The sequence below is a fragment of the Nerophis ophidion genome, linkage group LG07 (assembly GCF_033978795.1).
Source record: "Nerophis ophidion isolate RoL-2023_Sa linkage group LG07, RoL_Noph_v1.0, whole genome shotgun sequence".
Taxonomy (NCBI): domain Eukaryota; kingdom Metazoa; phylum Chordata; class Actinopteri; order Syngnathiformes; family Syngnathidae; genus Nerophis; species Nerophis ophidion.
Genome location: NC_084617.1, coordinates 63,028,270 through 63,047,425, shown reverse-complemented (window position 1 = coordinate 63,047,425; position 19,156 = coordinate 63,028,270). Strand labels below are relative to the sequence as shown.

Below are 19,156 nucleotides of genomic sequence, written 5' to 3'. Positions count from 1 at the left end.
ATATAGCACTTTTTCTCCGGAGACTCAAAGCGCGTTACATTGTGAAACCCATTATCTTTTATTTAAACCAGTGTGCGTGGAATGGGAGAAAAGTGGGTGAAGTGTCCTACCCAAGGACAAAGTGACAGTATGGCAAAAGCTGGATTTGAACCAGGAACCCTAACGTTCTGTCCAGCTGCTCTACCATTTGTGACACACCGCCTATAAATATACTGTACCACCAGAGGGTGGGGGTCATACAATGCCAGCTTCATGCTCAGCGAAACATGCAGAGGGTTCGATTTATAGCCGCAAAGGAGATGTACAGTACATACTTCATTAAAGTGATGAGTACAGGGCAAAGAGGGAGATCTGGGGTGTTTAAGTTCAGCGCGTTTGACTGAATGGGCTTCTGTCAGAAGTGATGTGACATTAGAAAAGATAAATTGGTATAGCTTTAAATTTGACAAGATAAAGCCTCCCCTCTGGTGCTGAATCATCTAGATTATATTGTCCTTAGGGATGGGAATTGATTAGAGATGTCCGATAATGGCTTTTTTGCCGATATCCGATATTCCGATATTGTCCAACTCTTAATTACGGATTCCAATATCAACTGATATCGATATATATATACAGTTGTGGAATTAAAACATTATTATGCCTAATTTTGTTGTGATGCCCCGCTGGATGCATTTTCCAAAATAAATCAACTCAAGTTGCGGAAAAAAGCGACAACATGGTATTGCCATATTTCTTATTGAAGTCACAAAGTGCATTATTTTTTTTAACATGCTTCAAAACAGCAGCTTGGAATTTGGGACATGCTCTCCTTGAGAGAGCATGAGGAGGTTGAGGTGGGGTGGGTAGGGATACGCAGGGGGTGTATATTATAGCGTTCCGGAAGAGTTTGTGCTGCAAGTGGTTCTAGGTGTTTGTTCTGTTGTGTTTATGTTGTGTTACGGTGCGGATGTTCTCCCGAAATGTATTTGTAATTCTTGTTTGGTGTGGGTTCACAGTGTGGAGCATATTTGTAACAGTGTTAAAGTTGTTTATACGGCCACTCTCAGTGTGACCTGTATGAATTGCATTCACTTGTGTTTGTGAAATTCCGTAGATATCGTGTGACTGGGACGGCACTCAAAGGCGGTGCCTTTCAGGTTTATTGGTGCTCTGTACTTCTTCCTACGTCTGTGTACACAGGGGTGTTTTAAAAAGTCATACATTTTAATTTTTGAAACCGATACCGATAATTTTGATACCAATAATTTCCGATATTACATTTCAAAGCATTTATCGGCCGAAAATATCGACAGTCCGATATTATCGGATATCTTTAGAATTGATAAAAATGTTCCGGTTCCGATTCCACTTTCGAATCTGCTTAACGAGTCTGTCCTTTTATCGGTTCACTTGTTGATTCCAATTTAAGATTAAAGGATAAGAAACAAGATGATTAGCGATAACTTTAAGTTTACAAAAAACATAAATGTACAAACTCAACAGAGGTCGTAAAGAGGAACTGCACTTTTTTATTTTAATTTGTGTATCGTTTACAATCCTTGAGAGAGACAAGAACACACGTCTTTTGGGGGTAGAATTTTAAAGACGATAAACGCTTGGAAGATGCGGCTAATTAGAGTTACTATTGTAGCCTTCAAGGCCTTCTATAACAACTTCGAAACTCTCCATCAACATTGTATAAGCACGTATGTAATGTTTATTCTTATAGCCAGACCTCTGTGTTGATTTTTGTACCTGACGGTTTTGGCTACAACTTTGGCCTTTCTCAGAGGTTGTCATGGGATGTTGATGTGACGTGTCTGGTCAGCTGATTTAAACCGTTTTTGGAATGAAAATTAACACACATGTACAGCTACAAGCATAAACATTACATAATTCTTAGAAGACCTTATGACACTAATTGGACGAATGGTCCTAGATACACGCAAGTGTGTATATATAATTCAGTAACAGACACGTTCTTACCAATATGTAATATGTACAATATTTATTGTATTTTAGCCATTTTAAACAATACCTGAACTTCTTTTGTTAGTGCATTTATTTCCGTTTCCATTGCAGCACACTTCCGACTTTCGGCAACCAATGTGTGTGGAGTTCTAATCATGGCAGACTTGGTAACAGACAACAAAGACGACTATTTTTGAACAATAGAGGATTCATAACCTTATCTTTTAAAACATGATTATACAGAGGATGAACTGCTGGTTAGAGAAGCGGTCATGAGGAAAAGTGTGTAACTTTGGAGCAGACGGAAGCCGAGAAAGTGAGGTCAGCGTGACTCGACGCTACAAATGTGGAACCTCGAGCCAAGCCTTGCCGAAATAAATGGCGTGCTTACCCAAATCAACTGGAAACGTCCTCGGCCAGCTTGACCAAACGGACAACTGTCCATCGAGTAAGTCACAATAATATTGATCATATTATTGTCTGCACAACTACATACTGTAACGCTACAGTACATAGTTGTAATACTATGCACTGTAGTATTACAACTACAGTACATACACTGTCGAGCTAGCTGTGTAGAAACAAAACACGAAATGTTGGCTAATACCTTAAAGGCCTGCTGAAATGAGATTTTCTTATTTAAACGGGGATAGCAGGTCCATTCTATGTGTCATACTGGATCATTTCGCGATATTGTTATATTTTTGCTGAAAGGATTTAGTAGAGAACATCAACGATAAAGTTCGCAACTTTTGGTCGCTAATAACAAAGCCTTGCCTGTACCGGAAGTAGCAGCCGATGTGCGCGTGATGTCACCGGTGTGAGGGTTCCTTACATCTTCACATTGTTTATAATGTGAGCCACCAGCAGTAAGAGCAATTCAGACCGAGAAAGCGACGATTTCCCCATTAATTTGAGTGAGGATGAAAGATTTGTGGCGAGGAAAGTTAGAGTGAAGCACTAAAAAAAAAGAAAAAGAAAAGGCGACTGCTCCAGGCGGCGGCAGTGGGAGAGTTTCAGATGTAATTAGACACATTTACTAGGATAATTCTGGAAAATCCCTTATCTGCTTATTGTGTTAATAGTATTTTAGTGAGATTATAAAGTCATACCTGAAAGTCGGATGGCTGCGGTGAACGCCAGTGTCTCTGAGAGAAGCCGAGGAGCCAAGATCACAGCTGCCTTTTTGAGCTGCAGGATGAGGTCGCGTAATCCACTCAAGTCTCCGGTAAGAGCCGACTTTATATCACTATTTTCCCATTGAAAAACTTGCTGGTTGACGTAGAGAAACATGTTCGTTTGACCGCTCTGTGTTAAAGCTTCACAACAAACAAAGAAACATCGGCTGTGTTTCGGTGCTAAAGGCAGCTGCAATCCACCGCTTTCCACCAACAGCATTCTTATTTGACGTCTCCATTATTAATTGAACAAATTGCAAAAGATTCAGCAACACAGATGTCCAAAATACTGTGTAATTCCGCGATGAAAAGAGACGACTTTTAGCTGCAAGTGGTGCTGGCTAATATGTCCCCTCCAACCAATAACGTCACAAACACGCGTCATCATTCCGCTACGTTTTCAACAGGAAACTCCGCGGGAAATTTTAAATTGTAATTTAGTAAACTAAATCGGCCGTATTGGCATGTGTTGCAATGTTAAGATTTCATCATTGATATATAAACTATCATACTGCGGGGTCGGTAGTAGTGGGTTTCAGTAGGCCTTTACTGGTACTGTAAGATGATTGTTCATGTTTTTCAGTCCGTACAGATTGGTGTCCTATCCATTGAGTTATGCATTACAAACTCAAAAGCCATTCAGCTGTTGACGCAGTTGTTAGCTTACCTCATTTCGTAGCTAGTTTACAGCTATTGCCGTAAAATGCCGTCGCAAGGCGATTTGTTACTACGCTAGAAAAACAGTTCCTCAGTGTTCGCTCCTACAATGACAATGTTCCTACTGCCTGTTTCTTATACAGGTTACGGAATTTAACTAAAGTATTATTGGTGTTTTTAGATGCATTTTCAAATTGATTTAGATGCAGAAATAATTGCTCCCATTTGCTGCATTGCTAGCCACATAGAACAAGCCGATTATTACATGTTAGAGTGCAAACCAAATAAGGATTATAAACGATAGGCAGAGTCTAAAAAAAAAAGCGAAGTTTCCCTTTAAGAGGCCGACAACCTCCGTGGGGTGACAGGGTCAGGTCTCAGGGGTTTCCCAGGAAAAATACTTTTTGACGATAACTATAATACAATAATAAAAGTATTGGTTTACTGTTTAAATAAACAACTATTAGATAAAATGATCATTTTCAAAAGAATACATGAGCTGATCACTCAAAAGCAAAACTACATCAGCTCGAGACAAACACAAGCAAGTGAAGTTTGATTGATTGATTGATTGATACTTTTATTAGTAGATTGCACAGTACAGTACATATTCCGTACAATTGACCACTAAATGGTAACACCCGAATAAGTTTTTCAACTTGTTTAAGTCGGGGTCCACGTTAATCAATTCATGGTAGAGTCCAATAAAAGTGTGCATTGTGCAATTTTGCAACCATGAGCTTTAAACATTGACCATTATTTTAGAGAAAAATAAGCAGATCTGTTTGTTACACGAAGGTTATGAGTTTTTTTCTGACTGCCGGTAATTACATGTCTCCACTATGAAGAACAATTCTCAAACAAGTAGGAGGTGTGCAACCTGCTAGTCAAACGCTGTTTTGTCACGATTTGCATGATCGGTATTAATTTCATGTTTACAGTTAATAAAAGCAGCTTTGACAATGATGTGCTAAAATGACAAGCGGTTTTAGTAAGTTATCTGCAGTATTAACAGCAGACGAGCTGACATCACCGCTGTTTCTGCTGGTAGAGAGTCACTTCCAGCTTGGACAGGATCGAAAACGCGTTCTTCATTCAAGCTTTTCACATTCTGTATGTGCTAATGTTTCGGGTAATTTTTCCTCTCTTTGACAATACTTCTACTTTGCTAGTATTGGAAGTTGACTTGTCATCCGTTCTCGTGAATAACTCACCAGGTTTTGTGCCGGTTCAGCGTCGTGCATGGTGACATCACAGGAATCAATAAGGGAATCGTTAACAAAACTGGCAAATGTTTCCTAGGTGTTGAAACACTGGGAGACGGAGACTGTTTTCGATTCCCATCCCTAATTGTACTTAGTCTTTCTTCTATGGATTACCTTCTTAATTGCTTTCAGTAATTTTCAAATAAATCTCGTTTGACGTATGCGCAGAAATCCAGGTCATTCAGTATCCAATGCCTAAGGCCAAACCGGCCCACATCCAGCAAACGAGGTGTACGTCTAAATTGAAACGACAAGTGCCAGCATGCAGTTTTACAAAGTGATGAGCTGCAGTGCAGTACTTGCAAGAGGCAGCTCGTCATGTCTTTCTAAGAATAAACAGCATATATGTGTTTGCTTGCATGTTTCAGTCTCGCTCATAATGGCCATCATTGGCCGCTCTGTGGCTTTTGCAGGTTTAGAAATCGCAATGTGTGCAGCTGTTTTATCGCATTGCATATTTATAATGTAATACTCTCTGGGGCTCATTGTGCGATCTTTGTTTCAAGTGGATTGAAATGAAGATGAAACACGACCCTAATTAAAGTTACAGGCTCTCTGCACTGTGTGCTCCTAGAAGTTTGTGCAGACTGGGCCCAGTGAGCTTTCATGGGCTCTCTCCTTGTGCTTAGCTGATGTTGTTATAATTATTTGTTTGATCACTGTACTATAACAAGCTTAATTAAACACGCATTCCTTTTTGATCTGATTTAGTCCCTAAATAATTGTTTTAGGGAACGAGGTCCTCTCAAAGGCTGGGACCTTACATTACTTTCTGTTGAACTGAATTTTCTCTTTGAGCTATGTCAGTTTCCTGAAGCATGCTTGTTTTCACTCATGTTTGCTAGTGTGTGACTTCCTCACGTTGACAAGAGCATAAACACGCCACTTTGCGGGGAGACAAAAGAGCTGACATACACGTCATGTCTGAGCTACACGACGGCAGTATGTCAGTGGTTCTCAGTTGGTTCGGCTGTGGAAGCCACCATCACCCCTAGATGACAAACAGTGACCCAAAGTGGTCACTGTTAAAGGTGAAAGTTTCAAGAATTTATTAAAAATTCTTAATATTTTTCAATGATTATCAACTAAATTCATTATCTCATAGGATTGTAAAAAAAAAAACATTCTCAAATAGTTCATTATTGTAAAAAATAAACAGCAAAAACTGTCTGAACCTTTAATTGGTTCTTAACCTGAATTGAACTCCTGAAATCAAATACATATTCCGTAATATTTAAATGCTCTTATGCAAGTAGGAGCAATTCACAACTAAGCCTGGACCTAATAAAAAAAAAAAAAAAAAAAAAAAAAAAAAAAAAAAAGGCAGGACGATGTATTGTTCCACAAATTATTGCAGATGAACAACATTGTCAGTTATTTTGAAACCAAATTAATCTCAATGTAAATAATGATATAATAATAAAAAAATTTGCAAGTAACTCTTTCAAACGCTATTATCCTTAATTTTTCATTAGTATGTTTTACCTTTTTAGTTGGAAGGTCAATAACGTTTGATTATAATATGTAAACAATTAAATAAATGTACTGTTATTCTCTGTTTGCAAAAAAAATAAATATTGAATTACTTGACCCACTTCCTGGGAAACTGATCAAGGAGGTCTTTGTATTATTAGGTCCATCAGTGCTAAATATTATAAACTTATCACTTTCCTCGGGCACTGTTCCCCTAGCATTCAAAAAAAGCGGTTATTCATCCTCTTCTTAAAAGACCTAACCTCGATCCTGACCTCATGGTAAACTACCGACCGGTGTCTCACCTTCCCTTTATTTCAAAAATCCTCAAAAAAATTGTTGCGGGGCAGTTAAATGAACACTTAGCGTCTAACAATCTATGTGAAACCTTTCAATCCGGTTTCAGGGCAAATCACTCAACGGAGACAGCCCTCGCAAAAATGACTAATGATTTATTGCTAACGATGGATTCTGATTCGTCATCTATGTTGCTGCTCCTAGATCTTAGCGCTGCTTTCGATGCCGTCGATCATAATATTTTATTAGAACGTATCAAAACACGAATTGGTATGTCAGCCTTAGCCCTGTCTTGGTTTAATTCTTATCTTACTGATAGGATGCAGTGCGTCTCCCATAACAATGTGACCTCGGACTATGTTAAGGTAACGTGTTGAGTTCCCCAGGGTTCGGTCCTTGGCCCTGCACTCTTCAGCATCTACATGCTGCCGCTAGGTGACATCATACGCAAATACGGTGTTAGCTTTCACTGTTATGCTGATGACACCCAACTCTACATGCCCCTAAAGCTGACCAACACGCCGGATTGTAGTCAGCTGGAGGCGTGTCTTAATGAAATTAAACAATGGATGTCCGCTAACTTTTTGCAACTCAACGCCAAAAAAACCGAAATGCTGATTATCGGTCCTGCTAGACACCGACCTCTATTTAATAATACAACCCTAACATTTGACAACGAAACAATTAAACAAGGCGACTCGGTAAAGAATCTGGGTGTTATCTTTGACCCAACTCTCTCCTTTGAGTCACACAAGCGTTACTAAAACGGCCTTCTTTCATCTCCGTAATATCGCTAAAATTCGCTCCATTCTGTCCACTAAAGACACTGAGATCATTATCCATGCGTTTGTTACGTCTCGCCTCGATTACTGTAACGTATTATTTTCGGGTCTCCCCATGTCTAGCATTAAAATATTACAGTTGGTACAAAATGCGGCTGCTAGACTTTTGACAAGAACAAGAAAGTTTGATCATATTAAGCCTGTACTGGCTCACCTGCACTGGCTTCCTGTGCACTTAAGATGTGACTTTAAGGTTTTACTACTTACGTATAAAATACTACACGGTCTAGCTCCATCCTATCTTGCCGATTGTATTGTACCATATGTCCCGGCAAGAAATCTGCGTTCAAAGGACTCCGGCTTATTAGTGATTCCCAAAGCCCAAAAAAAGTCTGCGGGCTATAGAGTGTTTTCATTTCGGGCTCCAGTACTCTGGAATGCCCTCCCGGTAAAAGTTCGAGTTGCCACCTCAGTAGAAGCATTTAAGTCTCACCTTAAAACTCATTTGTATACTCTAGCCTTTAAATAGACTCCCTTTTTAGACCAGTTGATCTGCCGTTTCTTTTCTTTTTCTCCTATGTCCCACTCTCCCTTGTGGAGGGGGTCCGGTCCGATCCGGTGGCCATGTACTGCTCGCCTGTGTATCGGCTGGGGACATCTCTGCGCTGCTGATCCGCCTCCGCTTGGGATGTTTTCCTGCTGGCTCCGCTGTGAACGGGACTCTCGCTGCTGTGGTGGATCCGCTTTGGACTGAACTCTTGCGACTGTGTTGGATCCATTATGGATTGAACTTTCACAGTATCATGTTAGACCCGCTCGACATCCATTGCTTTCCTCCTCTCCAAAGTTCTCATAGTCATCATTGTCACCGACATCCCACTGGGTGTGAGTTTTCCTTGCCCTTATGTGGGCCTACCGAGGATGTCGTAGTGGTTTGTGTTGTGGTTTGTGCAGCCCTTTGAGACACTAGTGATTTAGGGCTATATAAGTAAACATTGATTGATTGATTGATTAAATTTGCAGCTTTTTCACAGTTGGAAAAACTGAGTCTGTTTGGTTTTTTGTTTGGGTTTTTTTTAGCTCAAAAAGTTTCATCATGTGTTCTTGTTCATATCCTGTTCAATTTCAATATTGTCTGACTAGACGAAAATTGAAGCGCATGTGTAATAATTTCCAACAAACTCGGCCTACTGGCTTGTTTGTCTGTGTTGATCAGACAAGCGAGCTTTCATTATGTTTGAAACCAAAATATTCCCACAATGGGACATTTGACTTTGGAGTCATCTTTTTTTCCTCCTTATTTCTGTTACTTTGCCTTGCTTTTCACCAGTGACCAACGGAGCTCTGAGAGGTGTTGGAAACTATCAGTCCGTCAAAGATTGTGGATCACTTACACTCCAGTTATTTACTTGTGCAACTGAACAAACACGATTAGGTGCTGAGAGCGATGCACGGGGTGAACTCTCCTGCACCTTGTTTTAAAGCAAGGGACAAAGAAAACAATAAAAAAACAAGTACTTTGCAATTTATCAATGCCAGCAAAGCTATCAAGTTAATTTTCATTCATCGTTTGATTAATTGACTTATCGGCCTACTTACAAAATTACATCCCTACCAGGCAAGAAAATAATGACACACGCTACCAACTATCAACCCACAAGTTGAGAAAAAATGCACAATGCAGCGCAGAATGACTCAAAAACATCTCTGGCAGCACATTTGGGGCAGTTTGTCCAAATAGTGCCACACACGCTATCTGGTAGTGACAGTGTGCGGAACCAAACAAGTCAATATGAAGACACTTCACAGCACATTGGCCCTCTCGTTAGGAGGGCTGAGATGACTTGTGGATAGACTTAGACTTCCTTTTTATTGTCATTCAAATTTGAACTCTACAGTCAAGATAAGAACACAATTTTGTTGCATTAGCTCGTGGTAGTGCAGGATAAAAAAGCAATAAGGTGGTAGATGTCCATTGCTTTCCTCCTCTCCAAGGTTCTCATAGTCATCATTGTCACCGACGTCCCACTGGGTCATTATTGTCACCGATGTCCCACTGGGTGTGAGTTTTCCTTGCCCTTATGTGGGCCTACCGAGGATGTCGTAGTGGTTTGTGCAGCCCTTTGAGACACTAGTGATTTAGGGCTACATTGCTTTCCTCCTCTCCAAGGTTCTCATAGTCATCATTGTCACCGACGTCCCACTGAGTCATTATTGTCACCGATGTCACACTGGGTGTGAGTTTTCCTTGCCCTTATGTGGGCCTACCGAGGATGCCGTAGTGGTTTGTGCAGCCCTTTGAGACACTAGTGATTTAGGGCTATATAAGTAAACATTGATTGATTGAGATATAAATAAATAGATTACAGATAAATGTATTGCACTTTTGCAAATGCATCCAGGTTTATGGATGTATGTTTTCCATTTTTCCATCCATTTTCTACCGCTTATTCCCTTTCGGGGTCGCGGGGGGCGCTGGCGCCTATCTCAGCTACAATCGGGCAGAAGGTGGGGTACACCCTGGACAAGTCGCCACCTCATCACAGGGCCAACACAGATAGACAGACAACATTCACACTCACATTCACACACTAAGACCAATTTAGTGTTGCCAATCAACCTATCCCCAGGTGCATGTCTTTGGAGGTGGGAGGAAGCCGGAGTACCCGGAGGGAACCCACGCATTCACGGGGAGAACATGCAAACTCCACACAAAGATCCTCAGCCTGGAATTGAACCCAGGACTGCAGGACCTTCTTATTGTGAGGCAGACGCACTAACCCCTCTGCCACCGTGAAGCACCGGATGTATGTTAAATTGTCTTTATATTCCAGCGCGTTAATCCATTTTTGGGGGGGATTCAGGGGATTAATATGATAATTGATCATATGATTTATGATCAGTGACTTACACTCCAGCACATTGTCCCTGTCGTTGGAAGGCCCAAAGTGCCGCCATGTTGAAAATAATGTTCACAGTTGAGTGCGCAAAAGGTCATGGTATATGAATGTGTGCAAAGTGTACACGGCATGCACACATGTGACGCGATGACGTCTGCACCCCACAAATGCGCACTGCAAAGGATTTAGGCGGCAAATTGAGACAGCTTTTGTTTCTATGTATTATTCCAACAGGACATGGAATAGCTAAACATGCTTCACTGCACAACATAGGAGGATACAACAGCTAATCTCTAACAGCAAGCTTGCGCTCCTGAATGTAAACAAATGGGTGGATCTATACAAAGATCGACTGTAACGATACCATGTTCAAAAGCCGTATATACTAGATATTACAATGATTACATTAATATTTGTTCCATCCATCCATTTCCTATCGCTTGTCCCTGTCGGGGTCCCGAAGAAGGTGCAGGAGCCTATCCCAGCTTTATTATCACTACATTTGTTGTCTTGTTTTATTGTTATAAACTCAGGAAAAACGTCCTCTGAAACAGGAGACCTTTAATTATGACCAATGTATGACATTTTGGGCATTGGATCGATACCCAAATATGTACTATCACTCAAAACTAATGTAAAGTATCCAAACAACAGACGAATATCTGCCTAATACATTTTAAAAGAAGTGTGGATAGAACATGTTAAAACAGAATGTAACCAGAAATCAACAGTAAATGAACAAGTAGATTAATAATACCGCTTGTCCCTCATCATTTTGACAAGATTATACAATGGGAAATGACTGGTACTGCATGTAACGATCAGTGTCAGAGCTTGGTCCGCATTGCTGGCAGTACGTCGGACACATTTCCAGTGAGGGTTGGACTCCGCCAAGGCTGCCTTTTGTCACCGATTCTGTTCATAACTTTTATGGACAGAATTTCATGGTGCAGTCAGGGCGTTGAGGAGATCCGGTTTGGTGGCTGCAGGATTAGGTCTCTGCTTTTTGCAGACGTGGTCCTGATGGCTTCAGCTCTCACTGCATCGGTTCGCAGCCGAGTGTGAAGCGACTGGGATGAGAATCAGCTCCTCAAAGTCCGAGTCCATGGTTCTCGCCTGGAAAAGGGTGGAATGCCATCTCCGGGTTGGGGAGGAAACCCTATCCCAAGTGGAGGAGTTAAAGTACCTCGGAGTCTTGTTCATGAGTGAGGGAAGAGTGGATCGTGAAATAGACAGGCTGATCGGTGCGGTGTCTTCATTAATGCGGAAGCTGTATCAATCCGTTGTGGTGAAGAAGGAGCTCAGCCGGAAGGCAAAGCTCTCAATTTACCGGTCGATTTACATTCCCATCCTCCCCTATGGTCATGAGCTTTGGATTATGACCGAAAGGACAACATCACGGGTACGAGCGGCCGAAATGAGTTTCCTCCATCTGGCTCCTCCACATCGAGCGAGAGGAGCCAGATGAGGTGGTTCGGGCATCTGGTCAGGATGCCATCCAAACGCCTCCCTAGGGAGGTGTTTAGGGCACGTCCAACCGGTAGGAGACCACGGGGAAGACCCAGGACACGTTGGGAAGACTATGTCTCCCGACTGGCCTGGGAACGCCTCGGGATCCCCCGGGAGGAGCTGGACGAAGTGGCCTGGGAGAGGGAGGTCTGGGCTTCTCTGCTTAGGCTGCTGCCCCTGCGACCCGACATCGGATAAACGGAAGAAGATGGATGGATGTTACTGCATGCATCAGCTGCTAAATAAGGAGCCTACATACTACTAAAAGAGAAGTTGTCTAGTATGCTATTTAATGCCAAAATTGTTAATTGATTGCAATAAAAAATGTGTGTTTCATGTATCATAACATTTTCTGTAAAATAATTTTGTGGTCCCCTTTATTTTGAAAAGTGTCAAACATCACATTTTGATACAGGTAACGAATTATTGTATCGGGACTAATTTGAACTGCATAGAAAAGAGAAAAGTAGGACTGTCAAATATTATCTTTTTTTTTTTTTAAATCAAATCAATCACATTTTGGAATTTTGATTAATCATGAAATATCACAGGTTTAGTACTTGCATACGTAATTAAAAATGCTCAAGGAAAGATCCCAATAGTTGTACACACATGCAAATGTCAGAATGTCATCCAGGAATGTTTTACTTGAATGCATGTCATTTGTTCACACAACTTAACTTTTTTTTTCTGAAGTCCTCTCAGGCTGTATTTCAGTCTCCTCACTCATTTTTGTACTGAAGTATTGATCTGATCATTGGTCATGTGAAGTGAAGTGAATTATATTTATATAGCACTTTTCTCTAGTGACTCAAAGCACTTCACATAGTGAAACCCAATATTTAAGTTACATTTAAACCAGTGTGGGTGTGGCACTAGGAGCAGGTGGGTAAAGTGTCTTGCCCAAGGACACAACGGCAGTGACTAGGGCTGGGATCAAACCTGGAACCCTCAAGTTGCTGGCACGGCCACTCTACCAACCGAGTTTTACCGCCCCAATCATATAGTGGTTATGGTAAAAGAACTTGTACAGTCAAAAATAAATTGCATTTATTTTGTGTTTGTTATTAATGCAATATTGTATTGTGATTAAGCAAATGAGTAAAGTCAGAAATTTTAACAGCCCTAGTTCTTGTCTCACATAGGCAATTTATTTTTTTTTGAAAAGTGCAGTTCCACTTTAGCATTGTTAAATGTACAGTATGTACAGTCTTTGTGGAGTCACTTTGCCCATGCAAAACTAAACATGATGAACACATTAAATTGTAATTCATTAAAATGGAACCAATTAGCGACTATGATTATACCAATTTAGAAAATGTAAAGATTTGACATCACTAGTCATTACTTAATTTTGGGTATTTGTGTTCTTAAATTTTGTATTGAAACTCTGGCTGGTTAATCGACTGTATATGACTTTCATAAACAAAAAAGTATTTGCACAACAGGAGTCAGTCAGTACTTTTGTCACTGATGGGCACATCAATCAGTCTGAGGAGTAAAAGTTGCCACTTTCTTATGTAAACTGTTACCCAGCATTCTCACTGTTTGTCGCCAAGATATCCACGGCCGGTAGAAATGTACGTACCTCAGCTATAGGCTTGACGTGAGGTAGCGTACATTTCTACGTCAACGTCAGACTGGACACATCTCAACTTTGCCGAGAAAACGGGCGTACGGCATGTTTTTGTGCATACGCAAGCTTGTTACATGAAGCCCCAGGTCTTTGGTCCACTGCTCTGCTGTTACTATCAAGTCAACAGGACACAGCAGACTCCACGGGGCTTTGTATTTATTTATTTTTTCACCCTAAGCTTTTTGAAGAGCTTCTGCTGGCACTGCAACAGAGGCTGACACCTAACATCAGAGCGGTCAGTAGAAGCGGATTTATGAAACACCTCTTGGTTCTATCGCCGAACACCTCAGGCCTTTCTCGGAGCAGAGATATTTAAGTGTGTGTAGGTTAGGGATGGGAATTGGTAAGATTTTTTTTTCCTTTACATTTTCGATTCTGCTCAACAATTCGGTTCTTATCGATTCACATTGGGGAAAAAAAGATAAACAGGTTGAAGAGCATCAATTTAGTTTTGAAGAAACATGGGTGTGCTAACCCAAATGTTTACAGCCTCAATAGCTCTCTGAGGGTCCCCAGGAAAAAATATTTGTTTTGAAAATAATAATATAGTAAAAAGGCAAACAAAAATACAACATACATTATTATGTGATAATTACATAACACAATACAAAGGTCCTGCAGTCTTGGATTCAATCCCAGGCTCGGGATCTTTCTGTGTGGAGTTTGCATGTTCTCCCCGTGAATGCGTGGGTTCCTTCCGGGTACTCCGGCTTCCTCCCACCTCCAAAGATGTGCACCTGGGGATAGGTTGATTGGCAACACTAAATTGGCCCTAGTTTGTGAATGTGAGTGTGAATGTTGTCTGTCCATCTGTGTTGGCCCTGCAATGAGGTGGCAACTTGTCCAGGGTGTACCCCGCCTTTCCCCCGATTGTAGCTGAGATAGGCGCCAGCGCCCCCCGCCACCCCAAAACTGAATAAGCGGTAGAAAATGGATGGATGGATGTTCATAGAAATTGTAAATATTCTTTGAAACTACATCATTCAGTGACAAATACAAGCCAGTCAAGTCCAATGGAAGTGTGCATTGTGCAATTTTGCAACCATCAACTATGTCACCTGACCATTATTTTGCAGAAAAATAAGCATGTCTCCTTTCTCAGGAAGGATACGCAATCTTTTTTCACTTGCGGTGTCTCCAGCAGGAGCACTAGTCATTAGGTTGAATCCACAAGCATGTACTTTGATCTTTTCTTTCTCTTTGTAGGGTTCCTGCTCTTCCAGTCAAGAACCTGACTGGATCTGGACCAGTGCACCCAGCACTAGCAGGTTAGATGGCAGTAAACAAAAATATATTCTTTGTGGTAAACATGCAATAACAAAATCCAATTCCTCTGTGTGTGTATTTGTGTGTGTGTGTTGTACATATGTATCAGGTATGACCGGTATCCTGATGTGCGCTGTAGGTCTGCCTGTTTGCCTGACTCGAGCACCAAAGCCCATTCTGCACCCACCGGCCATCAGCAAGAGCGATATGAAGCCTGTGCCGGGGATCAACGGCATGCGACGCAAGACAAAGAAAAAGCATCTGAGGAGAGGTAAGTTGGACACAGGTACAGTGGGGCAGTTGCAGGAGCATGTGAGTTTGGGGCGTCCTCAGAAGAAAAACATACCATCAAATGGCTTTTCTTTCTGATTTTGTAAAAGTATTGCTGTTACAAGTTGCTAAATGATACATGTCATGCAGGCTGAACATGGCGTATCTTGTTAACAGGGGGTGGGTGGGTCTTGGGGTCTAAGTCAGGGGTGTCAAACGTATGGCCCGAGGGCTGTATCAGGCCCGTGAACAGGATTCATCCAGCCCGCGGGAGGAGTTTGCTAAGTATAAAAATGTACCTAAAATCTTTGAATGAATGAAAAAAGTTAAAGTTAAAGTACCAATGATTGTTTCACACACACACTAAGTGTGGTGAAAATTTTCCTCTGCATTTGACCCATCCCCTTGGTTCTAAATGTGTCCACTGGATGTCGTAATAGCAATTCTTTGTAGATGATGCTACATATGTACAAAATAAACCACATAAAGGAAAATGATCAAACTACATAAATAACATAATGTAATTTGTTTTTGATACACTTTTTTTATCTGGATAAATTGAAAATTAACACCAATGAATTGACTGATGAACATTATCAGTATAATTTATTCAGAAATATAAATAACGACAAATTATTAACCGCTACATGTAGGTGTAAAAAAAAAAACCATTATGAATTTTACATTTGTGCTTGTTCTATTTTCAAACAAAGGAAACAATCTGAAGTTGTCTTTATTTTAAAATTATCGTGCCGTGATTTTACCAGTCCGGCCCACTTGGGAGTAGATTTTTCTCCATGTGGCCCCCGATCTAAAATTACTTTGAGACCCCTGCTCTAAATGAAAACAGGTCAATGAAACCCATGAAAACTGCGGACCTTCCAAGGGAGTCTTTGTCCTAATTGATCAGTGAGGCTTCTATCCCTATCCCATGATGCACTTGTTCTCTTAGTATGCCCTTCAGACTGCACTATACTGTAGTGTACACTTGCTTTTTTTTTTTTAACTGCCATTTGCACCTTTTGCCATGTGAAGATCGACAGTGAACTCGACAACTGTACGGAAGTATCACAGTCTCACACGGTGGAACTGCAGTTGATAGAAAGTAGAGGGTGGAGGACTTCGTGCAGATCCGTGGTACTACTGTTGGCGACGTGTTCAAAACGTGTTGAGAAAGGCTTTCCATCATTGGGACACGGTTCATGGACCGCCATCTTTGCTCTTTTATCCTGCACTACAACAAGCTAATGCAACAAAATGTTGTTCTTATTTGTACCGTAAAGCTCAAGTTTGAATGACAATAAGGATGTCTAAGTCTAATAATTGGCCTGTCTTCACAGACCCCTTAGCGCAGGGGTCGGGAACCTTTTTGGCTGAGAGAGCCATGAAAGCCAAATATTTTAAAATGTATTTCCGTGAGAGCCATATTATATTTTTTTAACACTGAATACAACTAAATGCATGCATTTTTAAGTATGACCAACATTTTTAGAGTACAATAAGTCTCTTATTTTTTTTTTAATAACATTTTTATTCTGAAGCTAACCAATAATAAATAAAATACTTCTTACCAATAATGCGACTTCTTGAACAGGTGCGGTAGAAATGGATGGATGGATTAAAATGCATGAGAATGTTTTATATTTTGAACGTTATTTTTAACACTGTGATTACCAGCAAAATGATTAATTACTTATTGTGTTAAGCAATGTCAGCTAAGATTTATCTGTGTCAGAGTTAGTTGGTGATGAACCCCAAGATGCAGAGATGGAGGCAGGCATGGAGTGAGAAAACATGATTTAATAAAGATACCAGAACAAACCAAAGGAATACAACAAAAGGCGCGCACGAGGTGGATAACTAACTAAGAGAGCTAGCATGGGAGCTAGAAAATAAAAGGAGCTTAGCATGGAAGCTAGAAAAAACAAAAAGGGGCCTAGCGTGGAAGCTAGCGGGTAGCGAGCAAGAAAACAGAAGTCGTTACTTGTAGAATGAAAACAAAACAGAAGCAGGGAACAAAAGACAGTAAGCTACAAACAGAAACCGAAATATAGCTTACCGCTACGCTGCAATGACACGACACGACAGGAGCGACAATACGGAAGTGACATCGACAATATTTCAGCACTGACTGGATGGGAAGACAGGTCTAAATAGGAGCGGGCTGATTGGCAACGGGTGTGGCCAGGTGCCAATCAGTCGTAGCTGAGGGGACACAGCACTCAGGGAGAAAGACAGAGCGCTGACAGGAACTAAAGACAGGAAATACTACACACTCACAGGAAAAACCAAAACACAAACACACTGTCAGGGGCAAACCTGACAATCTGAGAGCCAGATGCAGTCATCCAAAGAGCCACATTTGGCTCTAGAGCCATAGGTTCCCTACCCCTGCCTTAGCGTAATATTTTTTTTGTCCCTATTACCCTCAAGACCTTGTAAGAAATGTCAAATATGTCTAACCTTGGATGCAATGGCACATCGCAGGAGGCTTTGCCAGTGCACTTCAACAATGCTGCCTCGTTTAAAGACTGACAGCCGTTTTGCCTTGAACATCAAGCGATCATGACAGTGTCATCAAGGACATGAAAGCCAGCTTTTAGAACAAGTTGAAGCTATGACAGTAAACATTGCACAGCCTGTTTGGATTTAAATGCAGTTTTCAAAACATTGCAGACTCTTATCTGGTTTCAAACCACTAGGCCAGGGGTGTCCAAAGTGCGGCCCGCGGCCCATTTGCGGCCCGCAGGTCATTTTTTAACAGCCCCACGGCACATTTTAAAAATACTATGGAAAAAAATTAAACATAAAAAGTGGTATAAAAGAGCAAACAGGTGAAATGTAACAAGAACATGTTGCAATGTTTACTCTAATAACACAAAGGTGCCATACAGGCTGTTTCTTTCTTTATAAAAAAAATACTGAATCAAAATCAATTATGAATTATTGACTAATTCCAGGCTCCAATTACGTCACATTAAATATTCCATTTTGAGATAGTTGTTGGGGCAAATGTTGGATATTTTGTGTTTGCCATATAAAAAAACTGAGCTGTTTTTTTTTTTTTAAAGAATGGCCTAAAACAAACAAACAAAAAATATAAACAAAAAAAAAACTTATAATTGACGGATAGATCTGAAGTTGATCTCGAGACCATTGTGTTAAAAGTAAACAGTAAAAAAAAAAGTATAATTTATTTTTTTAACACTTTTGGATCAGTGTGTTTTGTTTTTAAGTGTCATTGCACAAAAAATAATAGTGAATCCAAATCAATGGTGTTATGAGTTGTTGACCTTTTTCCAGCTCCAATTATTATGTAATCTCAAACATTCTACTTAAAAATGTTATTGGGTGAAAATATTGCATATTTTGTGTTTTTTTCAATAAAAAAAACATGGTTTTCTTTGACAAAAAGAGCATTCAACTTAAATCTTTAAAAACGTCATATTGACAGACAGACCTAATGTTGTTCTAGAGCATGGGTGTCAAACTCTGGCCCGCGGGCCAAATCTGGCCCGCCGTGTAATTTAAGTGGCCCTTGAGGCAATACCAATTTAGCATTAGAGCTGGCCTGCCGGTGTTATACAGCGTCTGTGCCGCAGTAACACCGCATTCAACGCTGATACTCATACTTGCCAACCCTCCTAATTTTCCCGGTAGACTCCCGAAGTTCAATGCCCCTCCCGAAAATCTCCCGGGGCAAGCATTCTCCCGAATTTCCACCGATTTCCACCTGGACAACTATATTGGGGGCGTGCATTTAAGGCACTGCCTTTAGCGTTTTCTACAACCTGTCGTCACGTCCGCTTTTCCTCCATACTAAGAGCGTGTCACATAATATTTGTGGCTTTTACACACACACACACACACACACACACACACACACACACACACACACACACAAGTGAATGCAAGGCATACTTGTTCAACAGCCATACAGGTCACACTGAGGGAGGCCGTATAAACAACT

The 19,156-nt window shown here is 40.9% G+C and overlaps 1 protein-coding gene across 2 annotated transcripts in view; it reads left to right on the top strand.

Annotated features, from left to right (window-relative positions):
• dtx1 (deltex 1, E3 ubiquitin ligase) overlaps positions 1–19,156 on the top strand; it is a 94,342-nt gene that overhangs the window by 47,294 nt on the left and 27,892 nt on the right. For both annotated transcript variants that reach the window (XM_061906840.1, XM_061906839.1), the window contains exons 4-5: positions 14,857–14,918; positions 15,026–15,187. In XM_061906840.1, coding sequence (XP_061762824.1) covers positions 14,857–14,918; positions 15,026–15,187 — 224 coding nt within the window. The remainder of the gene's footprint in view (positions 1–14,856; positions 14,919–15,025; positions 15,188–19,156) is intronic.